The following is a 19,352-nucleotide window of genomic DNA, read 5'->3' as shown; positions in this document are numbered from 1 at the left end:
ACCTACACTTCCCAAAGTGCCACCTATGATAGCCAAACTAACACCTATGGTACCCCAAGTGCCACCTACTACACTTGAATTAACACCTCTGGTTAGCACAGACAACAGCCCCAGGACTCTATTAACCCCACACCCCCCAGAGCCCCCCCCCAGCACAGACAACAGCCCCAGGACTTTATTAACCCCGCACCTCCCACAGCCCCCCCCCCAGCACAGACAACACCCCCCGGACTTTATTAACCCCGCACCTCCCACAACCCCCCCCCAGCACAGACAACAGCCCCAGGACTTTATTCTCCCCCCCTTGGCCCCATACCCAGCCCACACCAATCATAATGTAATGAAAAAGAGAATCAAAAGGTAATCAATCTGAATACAACTTGAATGAAAGTGAGCAAAAAGTAACTGAAACCCAAATACAAAGTGAATTAAACTGAAGAAATTCAAAGAAAAGTGCATAAAAGTGATTATACATGATGAAAAACTGAAAAACACCCCAAAAGAGAATAAGAAATTTCATGGGGCATGAGTTGTGGGTCTTTAGGACACCACGGGGAAGTGGAGGGTGTCCCTGGGGTGCTACAGGTCGCCATAGGGCAGTGTGTGTGGGGTCACTCTGGGGTCTCTATGTGTCACTGGGGGTTGTTATGGGCACCTATGGGTCACTACAGGGTCTATATGGGTCTCTGTGGAGGGTCCGTGGGTTGCTGTCAGGTGTCTATCGGTTGCCGTCCATCCCTATGGGATGTCTGTAGGGTGTACGGGACTCTACGGAGTGTCCATGAGTTTCTGTGGGTCGCTATGGGGCATCTAAAAAAAAACCCAACAAAAAACCACCACCACCAAAAAAAGTTACTAAAAAGGACTACAAAGGAAATCAATCTGAAGAACAAAAATGAATGCACAGCAAATAAAGCTGACTAAAACTGCATCAAGTCAGTAAACAGCAAAGCAAAGTGAATAAAGCCATTAGAAAAAGTAAATTAAAGTAAATAAAAGGCAATAAAAGTGAATAAGCCTGAATGAATCTCAAATAGAAGTGAACGAAATTTCCTAAAAATGAATGGAAGCAAATGAAAAACCTGGGGTACCTATGGGGGGCAGGTGGGTAGTGGGGGCCCTGTGGGGCGCCGTGGTGGTTGATGGTGATGTCATCCCAGTCCTGGTGACATCACACCACCATAAGTCATAAGGGTTGTCACGGGACCACGGGCGGGTGGCCATGGGCTGTGTACGGGTTGCTCTGGGTGTCTATAGGTCACTATGTGGTGTCTGTGGGTCTCTGTAGGTCACTGTGGCATGTCCATGGTTTGCTGAGAGTTGCTGTGGGGTGTCTCTGGGACCCTATGGGATGTCCGTAGGGAGTCTATGAGCCTGGGGGGTTGCTGTAGGGGATCTACTGGGGTCTATGGGATGTCCACGGGTTGCTCTGGGTCACTATGGGGTAACTGGGGGGGGGGCGGGAAGTTACTAAAAGTGAGTAAATCAAATCAGAAGAAAACCGAACGAAAACTGAAAGAAAACTGAAGAAAAAAGACAATAAAATGTCAATAAAGTGATTAAAAAGGAAAAGAAAGTTAATAAAAGTGAATAAATCTGAATGAAATGCAAAAAAAAGTAAATAAAAGTGAAAGTGCAGCAAAGAGTCAACTGGTGTTGGGGTACTTATGGGGTGTGGGGGCCCCACGGGGTACTTCGGGGGCCCTACGGGGCTCGCTGTGTCGGGTGGGCCTCCTGTCCCCCGGGGAGTCCCTGCTGCTGGGCACGGATGGCCAGGAATATCGGGAACGCCACCGGGATCAGCACCGGGAGCTGCTGCCTCAGGTGCTGCTGCAGCCCGGCACCCCAGGGTGCTCCTGGCCATCACCCACTGAGAGATTTTCCTGGGCCTCCGGGATGGATCCCGGATGACGGCAGTGACGACAGGAATGCTGGAGGTTCCCTGCTGAGCGCCACATACCATGGGGCTGCCGCTGCGGCGCAGGGAGCTGGTGCACGCCTTCGACGCGCAGAGGTTTCGGCAGGGTAAGAGTCAATCTAGCTTCATCCTGATCCCTGGGCTCTTCCTCATCATCTCCACCTGCAGAAGTGCAGAAGTGCAGTTATTATCAGCCCTTTCCTTGCTCGCGAGTAATCAAGCATCCATTTGCCTCCTCCCGACTCAGCCTCCGAGTGACCTGGACAAAACGCGTCTCTTACCGAGGCAACCCTTAGAACCCGCAGCGGCCTCTCCTCCGCGTGTCCGGTTTAGAGAGAAACCACGGCAAGGCAGACCGGGCATTTCTGGACATCCCTGGCAAACCCCAGGGCAAAGCCTGATCGCAACAAACAGATGAACTGCTAGGGAAGGGAAGGTAGAGAGGGGCCGCGCTTCAAACCACCGCCGGGCCAGCTCAGATTTAGAAATGCTTTTCCCAGGCCAGCAGAAACCTGACTCTTAACCAAAGGGAGCAACGACACTTCCTTCGTCACACACTTTAAGCACTCAAAGTTACTGAGCACCTATCTCACTCGCTTCAGCTCCTGCAACTCCGTGACTGCTTCTTTCTCGTTTCCCTTCCATCACAAGCTTTCAAGTCCCAGGAAACATCAGCAGAGCCCTTTACGCCTCCCATCAGATTCCCAGCACACTGGTGTGCTGCTTCAGAAGCCTTCCCAGCCAGTAAGAAGGGCCCAAACTAATAATCCTTGTTATTTAGACAGAGCCACCCTTGCCCGGGATCTCTCCCAAACAGACTTCAGCAGGAGCATAAGCAACAACGTCTTCTCCAGATAGATTTGAGTCTCACCTAAACACGGGTATTTTCTACAGAAAGACACGCTTCGGATTCCTCATCTCTACCTGTAGACAAAGCTCACCCCAAATTTCTCAGTCGCTTCTGGGTAATACCCGACGGTAACTTGGCAATAAAGCAATTTTACAGGTTGCGTACGATGTACAAAAGCACGCAGACGTTCCTTACCGCCGGACGATCCGGTTTCTGGTGCGCAGGGAGCAGATGGAAGGCATCCCAGCAGCCTTCCCCGGACTTCCCCTGGTCTTGCTCTGGATGATCGCATGCAGACAAGAGCGGGGACAAGGCTGAGGAAAAACAAACAAGAATTGACAAGGTCAGCCCAGCAAAAGCAGCACTGGAGTGCTCTGAGCCTGTTTGCTAATACAATCCAGCAGCAGCAGAGCTCTGCGAAACATCAGGGAGCGCCAAAAAGATGCAACCGCTTGGGAGAAGGTGCTGGAACCCTGAAAAATGGCTTTAGGCGTTTCTGTTCCCCCCGTTTGCCTTCGGACCCTTTGCTTACTGCCCGTGGAGGACTGGTGTCACCAGCACACTCTTTTCCCTGCAGCACAGATCGGCCGACACCTGCGTAGCTGACTCAAACCTGAGGCCAACAAGGACTATTTAGTGCTTACTGGTGGCAGCTGCCTTCCAAAACAACACAGAGGAGGACCAAATAAAAACAGCAACCTGGAAAACGCAGAGCAGCAGGGGAAAATCGCTGTTCTTCCTGGCTTCCAGGTGGGGAAACTGAGGCGCAGACCCCTGAAATGTGTCCGGAGAAGCGCTAAGGGGAGAGGCGGAGGGCTCGAAACAGACCCGGCGCAGGGCTTTACAAGGACACGACCTGAACCTGCCTTCGATCTCCAGACCTCGCTGGGCCACCTCAAACCCCACCTGCGCACCGCCTCTCCGGCGCCCTCCCTCGGGCTTCCCGGAACACTGCGCACGGAGCGCGAGGCTCCGGCCCCCGCTCCCGCAGCCGGGGGGCCGGGACGCAAAGCTGCCGCTGGCCATCCCCTACCCACGGTTGCTCCTCAGACTGGTGGCACCGCTCCGGATGCCTCCACGTGTAGGGGATGCCCAGCACCAGCTTTGCGTAGCGGCTCCTCAACCGTGGGAGCAGGGGCCGGACACTTGCACTCGCTGTGCTGTGACTGAGGATACTCGAGAGCACTCGACCCAAGGGCAGTGAAAAAAAACAGAGGGCAGAGCACGGCCGGACCGCTGCGGCGGTGGAGCTGCTCCTGAGATCCCAGCTGGAGAGAATGGGCAACAACCAGCAGGCACGCTGCTCCCTTCACCGAGCCGCTGACACTGAAAACGTGACTCCTGCTGCCACCTCTTTGTCACTGCTCCACTTTGGGTCTCCTAGCGGTAACGATTTCAGCTCACAGCCCAATACAGAACACGAGTGGTAAAAAGCAGCCTCAAAGCTCTGCTTCCAGTGAAGAAAACATCCAGACCTCAATAACAAAAACAAGAGAACGCACCAAAAAGCGACCTTAAAAGACCTGAACACCTCCTATAAATGAAACACCTCCGAAAAGAAAGCCTTACAGAAACACTTGTTCATGCACACACTGGGAAACCTGGACACGTCCCGGAGCTCTTCACACAGCTGATTCCATTGCAGCAAACATCAAAACACACCAGCACAAAGCACCACAGGACTCCAAAGCGACAAAAGACAAAACAAACCCCAGCGAACTCACCCAGCTGAAGCCCAAGAGCTGAATGAGCTCCTCCCTGCAGCACTCTGCCTTTATACCCCAGGCAGCACCCACAGCCCCTCCCTCAAAGCCCAGGGGCGGGGGCGGGGGCAAACCACCACCTGGGATAAAAGAGGTAGGATGGGCAGCGCTTGGCTTTTGGGCTGGTGTCTGTAGCCCAGAGGGGGTCCGAGAGAGAAAAGGGTTCTTGAATAGAGCAAACCCCAGCGGGCTTTCTCTAAGAGCACATCCCCGCTCCAGGGTGCCCGAGAGCAGGCACTCGAGAAGCCGTGCCCGGACGGAGCTTTAGGTGGCAAAGCGAGCGCAGGAGCTCTGTGTGTATAGGTGATGCCTGCGAGAGAAACGCTGTTGAGTTTGCCTGTTCGGGAGGGGGCTCTGCACTACTGGGGCTGGGGCTAAGTTGCTAAAGGAATTTTTATTGGGGATTTTTTCGAGTTTTTTCACTTTTATAATTTTGTGTTTGTTTTGTAGAATTTTATAATCACTTTCTTTTATTTTGTTTTTTACTGTCCTTATAGGTTTTTGTTTATTAGGAGTTGTATTTATTGTATTTTTTCAGTTGTCTTTGCTTTTTAGTCTCTTTTAGTAGATTTTTTTTTTAGGTGTCCCAGAGAAAGTACTAGAGCCCTACAGGCGTTCCATATAGACGCACAGCAATCGAAAGTGACTCACAGAGACTCCGCAGTAATCCCATTCTGGTGGGTCTGGGCTGGGGGCGGGGACAGGGCAGGAATAATGAAGCCTTGGGGATGTGGTGTGTGCTGAGGGAGGGGCTAATGTAGGAGTGTGGGCGTGGTCTAGCGCATGGGGTGGGTGGTACCAGGGAATGAGGCCTCTGTTGGGCTGGACCAATGAGGGGCAAAGGGCGTGGGCTGCGGGGAAGGTGTTACCTGGGCTGTGGGTGGGGCCAGGGCTGTGGGCGGGGCAAATGAGGGCTGGGGGTGTGGTCTACACAAGGGTCTGGACTCGTGCTGGGGGCGTGGTCTAGGCTGTGGGCGTGCCCAGGGCTGTGGGCGGGGCTATGGTGCCGTTGCTGACTCAGGGGTGTGGTCTTAGCTAGGGGCAGGCTCCTGGTTGGCCTGCGAGAGGGGGTGTGGCAGCAGTTGTGGCTTAGGCAGGGGCGTGGTCAGCTCTCTGGGTGGGGTTAGTAAATGGCAGGGGGTGGCCTCAGGTGGGTGGGACCATGCTTAGAGTTATCTCCTTTGCACGGGATGGGGGCGTGGCCAGGGGGGCTGGGGGCGTGGCAAGGGCGGGGTCACCTCAGGAACTGGGTGTGGTCAGCATTGGGGTCGGGGCTACCAGGGGGTGTGGCCACATAAGGGGGTGGGTCCAGGCGAGGCATGGGCGGAGTCTCGCTGCAGCTGCGGCAGGCATCACCGCAGGGGGCGGGGCCTGCCCTGGGGCAGGGGCTGAAGGCAGGAGGCGTGGCCTCGGCAGAGTACGGTTGTGGGCGTGGTCCCCGCTGTAGAGCGGTGCCGCTGTAGGGGTGGGTCCTGTGCTTGGGTCAGCCTAATGAGGGACGGGGGCGTGGCCCTATGGTAAGGCGTGGCCTAGGCTGTGGGTGGGTGATGGGATGGAGGCACCATTGGGGGGTCTTGGTGCAGGTGAGGGGGTGGGGCTGTGCTGGGGGCGTGGCCCAGGCTGTGGACTGCGTTCAGGCGGACGCAGCGGCTCCGCAGGGAGTGTCACAGGTTAAGGGTACCGGCCTTGCTGCATTCTTATTGCATACCACGTGACACCGGCCACTTCCGGGGACAACAGCGGGAACAAAAGGAGCGCCACGGCTCATGCCCGGAGCCCGGGCTGCAGCGCCCAGCTCTGCACACAGGATCTGATGCCCGGCGCCACACCGCGCCCGCCTCCCCCACCTGCCGCACCGAGTTTTGCGGGGGTTTCCCCTCCCAGCATCCGCCCTGTCCCAACGCTCGCAGACCCAGAATCAACGGGTTTGGAGTATTTCGGGGCCACCACAGCGGCTACGGCTCCACAAGCACAGCCCGTCATGGAAAGGTCTTTTTGGGGGAATCAGCCCCAAATCAAGCTGTTACTCCCTCTCTTCAGAGGATCTCCCCAATCCTTTACTCACCTGCTCCTCTGCCGAATCATCGCCCCCCCGCCCAGTGACACTGGGGTGCCCCAAATGACACCATCCGTCCCCAGATTCCTCACATCCCCGTTTTCATTACATCTCCCTCCCCTGAAGCAAAAGGAAACAAACAAAAACTAAAAAAAAACCTCAGCAAAAACTGCTCCAAGGAGCAGCTCGTTACTTCATTGCTTTAATAATTGCCACTTACACAGGCACACGCACCCCAAAGAAAAGGGGGGGCTCTGCCAGAAAGAGAGGAGGGGGACAGCAACCCTAGGACTTCATCCACTGAGCAGCACCTTGTACATGAACGCACCTCTCCAATTTCCCTGCTTCGGGAGCGTGGGCACAACAGCTCATGTTTATATCCCCCGGGGACACCAACTGCTGACTGGAGACAGGGCTGACTCTTCTCTGTCCCCGGTGCCTCCGTACCAAAAACCATTCCAGGCCTTTGTCGCTGTCGACGGGACAAGGCTGGGGCTGTTCTGCCCATGCTCCCGAGGCAGGAAAAGCAGAGAGGTGCGTTCATGTACAAGATACTGCTCAGCGGATCTGCCCCCCGTGGACCACTGGCGGTTCCGGCTGTGCCGCTCACCCGTTGCCGCTGGGATGGGGAAGAGAAGGTAAGCGGGAGAACGCTGCTGGTGTGAGATCAAACAGCTGAACAACCAGCAACCACACAGATCACAAACGGGATGGGTTTCTCTCCGAAACTTTGTGTGGGTATCCCCCACTGCCCCTGCACACCCAGCAACGCAGGAGTGGGAGGACTTTTGGGCTCCACAAGCACAGCCTGTCACAGAAGCTCCCCAGTTGGAGGAATCAGACCCAAATCAAGCTGTTACCCCCCTTTTTTCAGGGGACCCACCCCATCCTCGCCTGCTCCTCTGCCGAATCAGCTGGTGGGAAAAGATTGTGATGCCTTCACTACATCAGGTAGTGCTCAGTTCAGTCATACCAATTCATATGCTACGGCTGGAATCATCAGAGCATGAAGATTCACAGTCCATATTGTAAAGTAAAATGAGCCTGCTCCTGAGCTAAGAATTACATAGCAGCATCAGTAATGATGGGCTAATACATCTCCTGAAATGGCTTCTATACCTGATGAAGTATCCACGCCGTATTGTACTGGAGGTAGGTCTTCCAGCTCAGAATTAATTGAAGACAACGTGATCATTCGTACATTGCAGAACTGGGCAAGAGAAGCAGGAGGAATAATATGACAGTAAGCATGTGACCCTGGATTCCTTAGAAGACTCTACTTCCAAACACATCTAGATGTGCTACAGAAACTGAAGCAGATAAACAAAGGTAGCCACATATTTTGTTTTATGCTATATACATAGTGTTGATCTGCACTAACATTTTCCAGCTGATTCCAGTACCGCTGGCTGCTGAGCCACTAGGAATGGCTGGGGTATTTTAGTGCCACAGACAGGGGAGAACACCTGCAGAGACAGCACATACCACGATGTAGGCATTTCTGGGTGTAAGGTTGAAGAATTTTTTCAAACACCAGAAACAGCATTTGAGGCAGCAGAGTAGAAACCTAGTGAAGGAGTTCTGCATACCTGGGAAAGAGGAGAGTACTTCATACACAGAGCTCCTGAAGTGTCTTTCTCAGAACATGGAAAGGTAGTTGTAAGAAAATCTTACATTATGACAAAAGCAGAAAAATTACTTCTTTTCTTCTAGGTATGGACTGTCTTTCTCAACCAAATTTAGCTCAGTAGCATTTAATCAGAGCAGATCCACATCCCCCACACAAACTTTGCATTACATTCCCAAGGACACAGACTCAATTTGAGTAAATCAGCATAAATTCACTGGCTTCAAATGCAACTACAACGGCTAAAGCTCTCTTTTCACTGACGAAAAAACATCTTGGGAGAGGAAGGAGAGAATTTACCAGAGGAGGCTTTGATAAGCTAGGGTAGATTCATAAATATCACCTTTCAGTTTGTGATCCAGGTACTCCAGTATTACTCTAGTAAGCTGGACAGTTGCAAGAATTAAGGCTCCAAATGCCAGCGAACATGTATGGTATCTAAAACAAAATAAATGACTTATATATACTGTTATACTGCACATATGTGCATATTTACAGTTATACATGAATGTGCATGTGTGTGTACATATATATAGAAATAAAATTATAACTGGAGAATAGCCCATTACTGGGAATTACACATACTAATGGACCATTACCCTGATCCACAACAGAAAGGAACAGGATGAAGCCATTGGTGCTTTTGGTGTTTAAGTGCTGTGTCTGTCTGCTAAGTTCACCTGCCAGAGAAAGACAAAGGCATCGGTAACTGGAAGATGAAGATGTACTTACGGTACAGGCTTTCTCCTCCATGAAAAGCAAAAGCATGCCGAGCACCTGGACACAATTTGTTCACCTTGCTTGTGCTAAAAGTCTGTACAGGAAGAAAAACCAACAACAGAGGGATAAGCACTGAATTCTGTGTTCACAAGCTCTGAAATTTAGCACCTTAATACAAATCACATCATTCTGCTTGATGTCTCATCAGATCATTCAACACTGCACTCCAGTACTATGCAACCTGTTTACATATATAAGGATTCATATTAATGCCTTATGCGGGTGTTTAAACTATACAGTTGGCAAACAGGGCTGTTTACCACATGCCTGAAACCTAGAGATATGGAATTTGAATGTCAGAAATACACTTTTAAGATACACAAACACTTCCGTTTCATTAAAGAAAAGCTGCTCACATAAAAAGTAATAGTAAGGAAAAAGGAGTATTTGAAAACCAGAGGCCAAATCTGGCGCTTCCGTAAATCACCACAACCAAACTGAAAACAACTGAGCTGTGCCATTCTATACAGGCTGAGGAAGTGTCACAGCTTCCCTTACCTATCTCACAGTATGAAACCGGAGCAGTCTTAACACCAAATTACTCTTCTCTGTTGTTCACGTATTTGCTCAGTTCGGGCATTAAATAAAACCAGTCAATTCCTAATCCCTTTCTTTTTTAGTGTTCGGGTATCAGGATGGTGGGGAATTGTCTGGGATGTACCTAAGCACAGCAGTACATTGATATTTAAACACCTGAAAATAACCCTGACAGAACATTTGATAAATATTTCTAGTTTTCAAAAAACTCTTCAACCCCACACTCAAGTTAAAAGACAAGTATTTTTGGAGCTTCATAAAGGTCATCACTGTGCAAAAGCAGCCAAGCCTCTGCTCTGAAACCTGGCTGGTCTTTGGGCAAGTTTGAGGCACAGCTTTCAAATTCTTCCATTGCCTTTTGAGAACCACAAAAATAGAAATCCTCATGAATTCAGGAACACTTTTCCAAATAAACCTGTATTTCTGCATCCTCCTTTCCCATCCATGAGTAAATGAGACTGGTTGATACTCACCTGCTCACAGGACACTGCAGCAACAAAACTGCTTTATATCTCTAAATTGCTTTGAACAAGAGTCTTAACTGAACACGAAGCACTATTTTCAGATTTAACACAAGACATCATTACTTAAGATAGGCACATTTTCTCACATTGCATTTAATAGCTATTAAGAAATACAATTAGTATAGCTCTCACTACAGGTAAGTACCTTAACACCTACCTCTGGGTCACAAGTCAGCTTTGCATACTTGCACGGTGTTTAATCAGCCATTACTTTATACACAGGTTCTCCTGATGTAGCCAGAAAACTGACTGAGGTATTTTAAGGAGGAATCACAGAACTGCGGGCTTTGAGCAATGCAGGAGTCTGCAGTGGGTAACCACAAGCTCTAAAACACTTGTGCCGGTAACAGGAAAACCGCTCTTGCTATGCAGAGATGTGTATGAAGGGCCACAGCCAAGACTGAATACTCTCATTACTTACAGAACTAAGGCAGACTTCATCCCAGAGCTGTATGCCACGGCCAGAATGGGCAAGGGCAATAACCCTGAAAGCTGACTCAGTCTCTCCTGCACATCCACCTCTGACAAGGCACATTATGCAGTTCTTTGAGGGCTTGGATTTTGGTAGCAGTAGACACAGAGCATAAGGATAAATCAACACTGTTCTGTACAGCAGTAACTGACCCTCTTTGCATGAGAAAGAACAATCTGTTTCCAGAGAACGACTATCCCCTTTCTGACACCCTACCAAAGCCTTGCCTTTCCAGGAACAGACAGTGGCTGCTGTCAGGCAATTTAGAGAACTCAGGGCACCCTGTGTTCTCTCACTCCTTTCCCACATTTTTCTGTACAAAACATGTGGAGCCCACCCAAGCTAAATAAGCGACCATTAACATCAGCTCTATAGAGCATACAGCCAAGAAATTGCATAGTCACTCTTTGCTGAGGTTCCTTTTTCACCCCTTCAAGCCAACCTTATGTAGTTAGTATAAAAGAGCTTGTACGATCCTCTGCCTTGGCATGGGCTTAGTCCAGTTCTTTCTAATGAAGTTAAATTCACTGCCCAGTTGGTTCATCACACGCAAATGCCCAGTAAGGAAGAGTGCACCGGTGTAGCAAGTGCCAAGTGACCAAATAGCCCTTTTAACGCTGGTTTGGCTAAGGTGAAATAGCAGAGAATTATCCAGACTTGTAGACCAGAAGACTGTTCCTCCAGAGAGATATGCAGACAGAAGGATACACAGCTGTCACAGCCCCGTAGGAAATACAAACTGCAATGAGTATGAAGGTGACAACTGCGTAGAACAACATTGACATTATATAGCCAGCAGCCATGTGAAAGAAACAAAAAATATCACCAAGCTGCAGCAATTTAAGAAACAAGCTTTTTATCAGTCCTCTTTTAGCATCATCCTTCTTACTCTGAGCTACTCGTTGATAGTGGTAGCATAATCTAGAGCTCAGATCTCAGAATACTGCGGGTTCTTCCCTCAGATGTCTTTACATCTTCATTTTGTCATTTCTACCACTCCACTCTGATCACCAGCACTACAATCAACATTAGCAATCTGCCATGTTCCAGCCTGTCTTCTACATCCTCCTTCTCCACTACTGCTTCACAGATACAGCTCTTCCCAGGCCACATATCCATTTCAATCACATCTTCTTCCTTCAGTAATGACCCTTTACTTCCTTGTCCCACCCTGCTCAGTTCATATGCTCTTCCCTCAGCTTCTACACACCTGAAATTACCTCTTGCTACTTTGCATCTGAGGACTCTGTTCCCAGCCCCTTTCCTGCCTTAACTACTAACTATTTTGGGGCAGGGACATTCAGTTTGTCTTTGTAATGCCAGGACATGCTAACACCTTCCTGTGACTATGTGACTTTCCTTGCACATGCACTAAATGAATGGTGCCTGCCTTTGGCTGTTGGCAGGCAGAAAGAAGAATGGCCTTTCGCTGTTGGCAGCTTAGAGAGCTCCTTTTAACATCAAAGCTGATGTTCTAGAGGCTGACATTCTGCTAATAGTTCTTGTTAGAATGCAACTGCTGAGCAGGAACTGGAGCACGCCGGCTCCTACTCCTCCAGGGACTCCTCTCTGTAAGCGAGCGAGTGGATACAACCCCGCTGGGTAAACCGACCACAGCAACCTCAGAGGTGAGTGCCTCCAGCTGGGTTACCTCATGGGATGGGATTTCAGAGAGCAGGGTTTCGTTCACTCAAGATTACAGGTTGGTTCTCTTCGCATTCTGGCCACCTACCTCTTCCTGTTACTCTAAATTGTCTTTCCAGTGACCCTGTAAGCTTATCACAAGCCTTTTTGTCTCTTAGGATTTCCTAATGGATTGACTTGTGGCATTTCTGATGCTATGTGTTTGACAGGAGGCAGTTTCCAACATGTAAAAGCAGACAAAAGTTATCCAATTCCTGCTGCTAAACTAGTAAATGCTGGGGAGAAGGCAAGGGAACCATCATGTGCAATCAGGAGCTGAAGAGCAACACATCAATTTCTGTCTGAGTCTAGAGAGGTAGAAGTACAGTAAGAGGCACACAGGAGAAACAGTCACTACATACTAGCAGTGTGCAGCAGCTCACGGTTGTAGGCCTCTTGGTTTCCACTGACACATAGGACAGAGTAACGACTGTTAACTGCTTGCACCTATGTATTTCAAGGCAACTGTAATATTTTTGAAAGAGTAGTTAAAGGCATTGAAAAATGGAATTTGATTTCCAGTCGTTAGCAGCTTGTTTTGCAGCTTCGAATACAGGGCATGGGCTGTTAGGTTTACAGTAATTGCACACAGTGCTGCACCTCATGCCCTATGCATGAGAGTAAACCCATCACCCTCAAGTGACGTTTCCATGCTACTGAAGAACTCCAGAATGTTATCACTTCCCAGCAGGAAGTTTATGAACTTCCTGAAATCCTTCTACCCGTCAAGGCTGTGAACAAAAGTGCTGCAGAGCGTTAACAGTGTTCCTGGATTTTAATGAACAGGAACTAAAGAGAGTAATTCAGTGCTGCCAAAATTAATTGCTATGCTTGAACTGCAGAGTAGCAGAAGACAGGAAACAGGTACCTGGCCGAATGCAGAACTTCAGTGTTTCCTAATCCCACTACAAAAATCCTTAACCCTGACTCCTGAGAACCGTAATGTCAACAGAGAGGGCAGAAAACTACAAGCAAGTGCACACAGATAAACTCAGAGCTAACTCCATGTGCTCTAACAGAGCCCTGCTTCTGAGGCCTATGAGACCTTAGCCTATTTGCAATGAAATCCAAGGGTGTGTTAAGTCCATTTCTCCTTTCTTATATTCCCATTAAAACAAACCCAAATCAAACTCAAACCAGAACTAAGAGCTGGCACTGGATAAACCTGGAACCACTGTGAATAAAGCCTATCCAGGTTTAGGAAAACACAAAATGAAGAGGCCTCCCAACTCTCACATCCTGCTCTGCTTTCCTCTGTACTCGGAGCTGAAAAGAAGAGCCTTGGACTACACCACATTACAATGCCTGCTCATGGAATTCTCCTTTTCTCTCTGCAGATTTACACATGTCCTGACAAAATGTTGATTGGAGCCATAAGGATCCAGTCTTTCCGAAATTAAAAGCCCCAGCCAAAACAACATCACTCCTCTACCACTAGCATAAGTCTCTCTGGAGACAATCCAAGGACAGAGCAAAGCTGGCAGCTATAGGTCTTAGGCTCCTATTAACAGTGCCCCACACTTGGCACACACCTCCTTGCACCGAGGATACATGGTGCCGCTAACAGCATATGTACTCTTAAGGCAGGGAGCTGGGAGATAAGAAATGTCTTACTGCAAAAGACAAAGCTCTTATAAGCACAACCTCAGTAACAGAGAACTGGTGTTCTTTATACTATCTGTATGGCTGGACAAATCCAGTGTCATACTTCAACCCCGACTTCCTGCCCTTGGTAGTGCCAGGTGAAGCTCAAGAAGAGTAGATTCCAGAGATCGTCTAATAAAATTCAAAATATATTCCCAAAACTCAGGCAAACGTACCTACTGCCTTCCTGCAAGAGTGCAATGGCGATCCGGATCCCATGCCTTAGGAACATCAGCATCAGTATGATTATGACCTCAACACCACAAAGTACTATCACTGGAAACAAACAAAAGTTAGATTTATCAAGAACTGAACCAATAGGTTGCCTCTGTAATTCATCCCTGCCCTGAGCCCCCCCTTGTGTTTTGCAATATTGCTCATAAACTCGACAGAACTTCCTGCTAGAACAGCTCTTTCCTTCTCTCACTGCAGCTGCCAATCTTCAATTCAATTTCATAGCTTTGTGGGGGGAAATTCTACATGCCCAGAGTTTGTCAGAATGGGCAGGACCCTGACAGTTCACCCTTAACAAATGCTGCTTTTTATAACAAGCATTTTGCATGTTTATACTCTAATGCTGCTCATTTGTAGTATTACGATACAATAAAGAAAAAGGAGATAAAGAGTCAACTTTTTCCTGAAGACTGCAGTTTTCTGAGACGCACTCTCCTATAACATGTAGATGTACTTAAATCAATAGGCTTGCCTGAGCATTAGCTTGGTGTGAGCTCCCTTCCCCTCATTTGAGTCAAAAAAAAGAGGCTAAGACAGTACAGTTTTGGACAAATGATTTTCACCTTCCACTTGTGCTGCTGGAATCACATAAACTTGCTCTAAGGTTAGAGAGCTGAGAGCACAGTGTCCTGGAACATTTCCTCTCTTAGTTGTGAGCAGTGTTTGATTCATAACCCAGATCATAACTGATTTCTGTTTGTGTCAGTTCAAATCCTACTGCTGCAATAGGAAGTAAAAGAATTCTCTGGACTCCACCCTCCAGAAGGCAGAGTCTTAAACGCCTGAAGCACACCTCTGACCCTGAGACACATCCGTTAATGCCGGGTGCCTCAGAGGGTTAGACAACATTTAAAGCAGCCCAGCAGTGGTGCACAGTTACACACAGCAGGCCCTGTCTGCTCCAGCTGAAACCAAGTTTTGTGGACGGAGAGGAAGACAAAGGGATGGTATCCCTCAGCCGTCGGGTGTCTGGAGGTTTGCACAGGGACAGGGGAATTGGCTTCAGGTCCCACAGATCTGACACAGTCTCAGAATCCAGACCCAGATAGAGTTGATGTTCAATTGCTATCCCAAGTACTATGAGCACCCCTAGCCACCAGAACTGCACATGGCAAGCGACCTCTGTGGTGCTCAGAGCCACAGACTTTCTTCAGAGCAAAGTTTTTGTTACACACATTTCAGCACCTATTTTTGATATGGTTCTCCTTGAAGGAATACATAGGCAGGTTACTTTGAAGCTCGGCTCAATCCAGTTCAGCTCTGTCAAGTTAATGTAGCTTGTCCCAAGCATTATGAAAAAGAAAAGCAATGCCAGTCCCTGACGAGTTCCAGCCTAGGACTAAGAGGACCTACGTTTTCTTCAAGAACATTTAACTGATTCGCCGGGTGACTCTGGAAAAGTAACTTAATTCCTGAGTACCTCAACTTACTCATCTGAAAGTGACACTGACCTCTGGATAAACTGTACATTGGCTGCTAAGAATCAGGCAGGGGAGTTACAAGGAAAGACTTAACAAAATCCTAATATTCTCTAGGGCCAGCATGCTAAAAAGCTCTGCCTCAACAATATGTAGAAGATGCTTGGGAGCTCAATGATCCAACACAGTTACACGAAGACACAAAACAGAGAAAGCAGATTTAAGCAGTAAACTACTGCTCTATTAATTTAGCTACCAATAGGGACAGGCAGTGTTTCAGGTTATGTGCCATTCATCATCAGCTAGTGTCTGTGTGCCTGATAACAGAGCAGTAACAGCAGTGCAAGTAGCATTTGACAGGTATTTGCCCTCTCTTGTGCCCCTCCTTCCCTTGGGAGGGATGCGTACGCTGCAAGCTGTCTTGCTCCAGTAGGATTGTTTTAAATACACTGCCCTTGTAAGAGAAAGCAGTGAAGCACTTTTGAAAGCCAGAAGTGATGACATTTGTGATGGTTCATTCCACAAACTCAGGTCAGCCTCCAAGAACATTCAGTGACCTGAATGTAAACAGGCCTACAAAAGATGTACAGAGTTTTTAATCTCAGTTCTGGGGCCCTCAAGGAGGGGGCATAAACAGACTGAGAGACAAAAATGCCCCTCCTTATCTTCATCAGGACGCAGTTATTGCCTTCTGATTCCTCACTGTGAAGACTGAACACACAGGAAGTAGAATACTAGCGACACAAGCCTTTTTCACTCTCATCGCTACTGCGACTGCATTATGTCCCCTTACAAATACACTAGTAGCCTTGCAGAAAAAGGAGATTTTTGTACTATACAAAGAAAGAGAATTCTGCTTACTTCTATGAGCACCATATGTAGAGGAGATTTAACAAGGCAGAAACTGTAGCAAGACAGCGACTGAATCTCCTGAATATTCATTAACAGACACCAAGTTTCAAGGGCACCTACTAAATGCTAACCATCTTTGCCTCAGCTGCAGGTACACTCTGAAGTCTCTCTGGAATCCAGTATCAGGAACAGTGAGGTCAGATCCAGGTATTCCTTTAAGATGGTTGTAACAATGCCACGTGCCTGTTAAAAAACAATCCAGATCAAACGAGTGTTTCTGAAGAGTGCAAAGACAAGGCTGGGGTTGTTTTAAACCTTGACAAGTGAAGCCTTTTGCCCTCAGCACGTCAGGGAAGCGAAACCCAAACACGCATTACTGCGAGACTAGCCAGCTATAACATCACATCTATAGAAAAGCAAGACCCGTACAAGTGAATGCGCACTAAGCACACTGTGATTAGATAGCTCAGGTTGCTACATCTGGTGCCAAGTAGCAGCACAGCTGGATTCTTACTACATTTTGCTGTCATTTAAGCCCTTCTCACTTAACTCTGTTTAAACCTAGGCACCAGTTCTCCCAGCTACAGAATTTAACTGATATCACTTACTTTCCTTGCCCAAAATTAAGCAATAAGGAAAAATAGCCTTAGAGGCTGGAGGGTTACACCTACCATAACCTGTAATTCCAATCACGCCCAAGATGAAAATCCAGAAGAGAACCCCAGCTGTGAAGCTCAATAACACAAGAGCAGACTCACAATCACTGCAATAAACAGCCCACTAGAAAGACAAGAAACAGAAACACAGGGAGAATAAGTGCGAGACTTTCTTGCATGCCTCTTACTCCAAATGAGGGTCACTTCATCTCATGTAGGAGAATGGTTTGCAAAAATGTATTTAAAAATCTTCCTTATGAAATAGTTCCTCATGGCTCTCTGCTGTTAGAAACAGACAGATTATATATGACTATCTCACCAGACACACCCAGAAATGTTTGCACACACCAAGTTCTCAGAGTGTCTGAACAGGACCAGTACAGGTCTGGTTTGGTCATTTACCCTGGCTGACCAACTCACTGCCTTTTCCAGGCCATGGCCTAGTCTACAGCACAGGAAGTTAAACGGGAGAAATACCTGTGTGCAGAGACGTTGCTGGTTTATGTCCTCCATTTAAAATCCCTGCTTGCAAAGAAACAATATTAGCTTCTTTGCAAATGATTTTCTCTCTTTTGGGTCAGTACATCATTTTTCAACCAGATCTTTAAGTTTTTATCATTTAATCCATTATTTTCTCATTTTGACAGCCTCTGCCTAGTTTACACGATCTCTATTTTAAAGCATGGAAAAATAAACAGCATTTCCTTATTCCCCCCAGTTTCTTTATTCCCCCCAGTACTGAGAACGACATGCTGTGGTATGGAATACGTCTCTGGCTAGCTCAGGTCCGGTGTCCTGTCTCTGCTCCCTCCCGGCTTCCTGCGCCCCTCCTCACCGGCAGAACATGAGGAACAGGAAAGGCCTTGATCGGGGTAAGCAGGACCGAGCAACCACTGAAACATCGGTGCGTCACCAGCGTTATTCTCAGAGTAAAGGCGAAACTCAGCGCTGCACCAAATCCTAGGAAGAGAATTAACTCTGCTGCAGCTGAAACCAGGGCAAAGAGGGAGAGACAAGCACAGTGGCAGGGCGCAGGATGCCGGGCCAGGAGCCTCCGAGGCGCCTGAGATTCGTCAAGGGAGATGAAGCGCACTGGAGGCTCCTGACCCGGCTCGTCTCCGGCAGACCGCAGCCCTGCCGCACCGGGCGCTGGGAAGCTTCCCGCGCCGGGCGGCCAGCGGGCAGGAGACGCCCCTCAGCGCCCGCCCAAGGGACGCGCGGCCGGGCTCGCTCGCCTCCCCGATAACCCCGGACCCCCGCTGGGCTCGGATCTCACCGGCTGCCGCCGCTGCCGGGACTCGGACCCTGCCCGCCGCCATGCTGCTCCCGGCCGCTGCGCAGGCGACACCGAAACGGCGCGCGGAGGGACCGGAGCCGGTATGCGAACACCGGGCTGCGGCCACGACCACCCCGCGCGCTCGCCCGCACCCGAACGCGTAGCTGCAGCAGCCATTGCTCACCGGAAGCCAGCAACCCCCACGTGACACCGGCGACTTCCGGGGACAACAGCAGGGACAAAGGGAGCTCCACGGCTCATGCGCGGAGCCCGCGCTGCAGTACCCAACTCTGGACACAGGATGGCAGCAGCGAGTAGCTCCCGGCGCCACCCCGCCCCCCCCCCCCCGCTATCTACAGTACCCGGAGCTGGCCACACGACGGCGCAGTGAAAGGTTTCCTGACGTTCAGCCAGCGCCGCCGGACCCCGGCCTGTGCCCACTGCAGCGTTTGGGATAGAGCTCTCTGCCAGCCCTCTGTTCACGGTCACAGGCGTCACTCGGGCTCTGCGGGCGGACTGAGGATCAGCTCCATCACTGCTGATAGTGTATCATCATCAATCCATGATGCAGACTGGTTTGGCGGCCTCTGTCAGGGAGCAGCAAAGACTACCTGCCCCCCAAACATGGGAATAGGTTGGAGGGAGCTCAGCATCGGCAGGATCCTCGTGGGCAGATGCAGTCACACGGGCACAGCGAGCAGAGCCAGGGCTGGTGACCAGGTCCATCGAAAGCCACAGGAAGTGATGACCAAGGCCCAGGGTCCCCCAGGAGCATGAGGCTGAGCTACAACATGCACCTGATGGGTCCATGCAGGAGAGGAGCTGCCTACAAGGCATCCACCCAGCAGACAGGGCTGCAGACCAGCACAGCTACAACAGAGCACAGAGGGCTCAGTTCTGAGCACAACTGTGACTCCTGCAGCCACGGGTGTGGGGCCAGCTGAGGCTGCCCAGGGAAATTAAAGCATATTAATGCTCTTCAGGCTCCAACAACTTTAAAATAAATCTAAAAGTCAGTTTACACCAAATAAGCTCATTTATTGCTCCCTTTCAGTAAAGCAA

The 19,352-nt window shown here is 49.3% G+C and overlaps 1 protein-coding gene across 1 annotated transcript; it reads right to left on the bottom strand.

Moving 5' to 3' along the window:
• Positions 1 to 269: 269 nt before the first annotated feature.
• Positions 270 to 19,016, bottom strand: LOC308221421 (uncharacterized protein; the record flags this gene model as incomplete). Its single annotated transcript, XM_080618407.1, has 11 exons — positions 270 to 2,080; positions 2,964 to 3,082; positions 6,597 to 8,652; positions 8,947 to 9,028; positions 14,031 to 14,130; positions 16,479 to 16,601; positions 17,030 to 17,138; positions 17,850 to 17,974; positions 18,291 to 18,507; positions 18,653 to 18,765; positions 18,902 to 19,016. 8 exons carry the CDS (start codon positions 19,014 to 19,016, stop codon positions 9,007 to 9,009), a joined length of 924 nt encoding a protein of 307 aa, XP_080474533.1. The 3' UTR covers positions 270 to 2,080; positions 2,964 to 3,082; positions 6,597 to 8,652; positions 8,947 to 9,006.
• Positions 19,017 to 19,352: the final 336 nt, after the last annotated feature.

The sequence above is a fragment of the Psittacula echo genome, assembly GCF_963264785.1.
Source record: "Psittacula echo genome assembly, chromosome: 5".
NCBI classification, from domain to species: Eukaryota; Metazoa; Chordata; class Aves; order Psittaciformes; family Psittacidae; genus Psittacula; species Psittacula echo.
The sequence above is the reverse complement of the archived record's forward strand: the minus strand, read 5'-3'. Positions and strand labels throughout refer to the sequence as shown.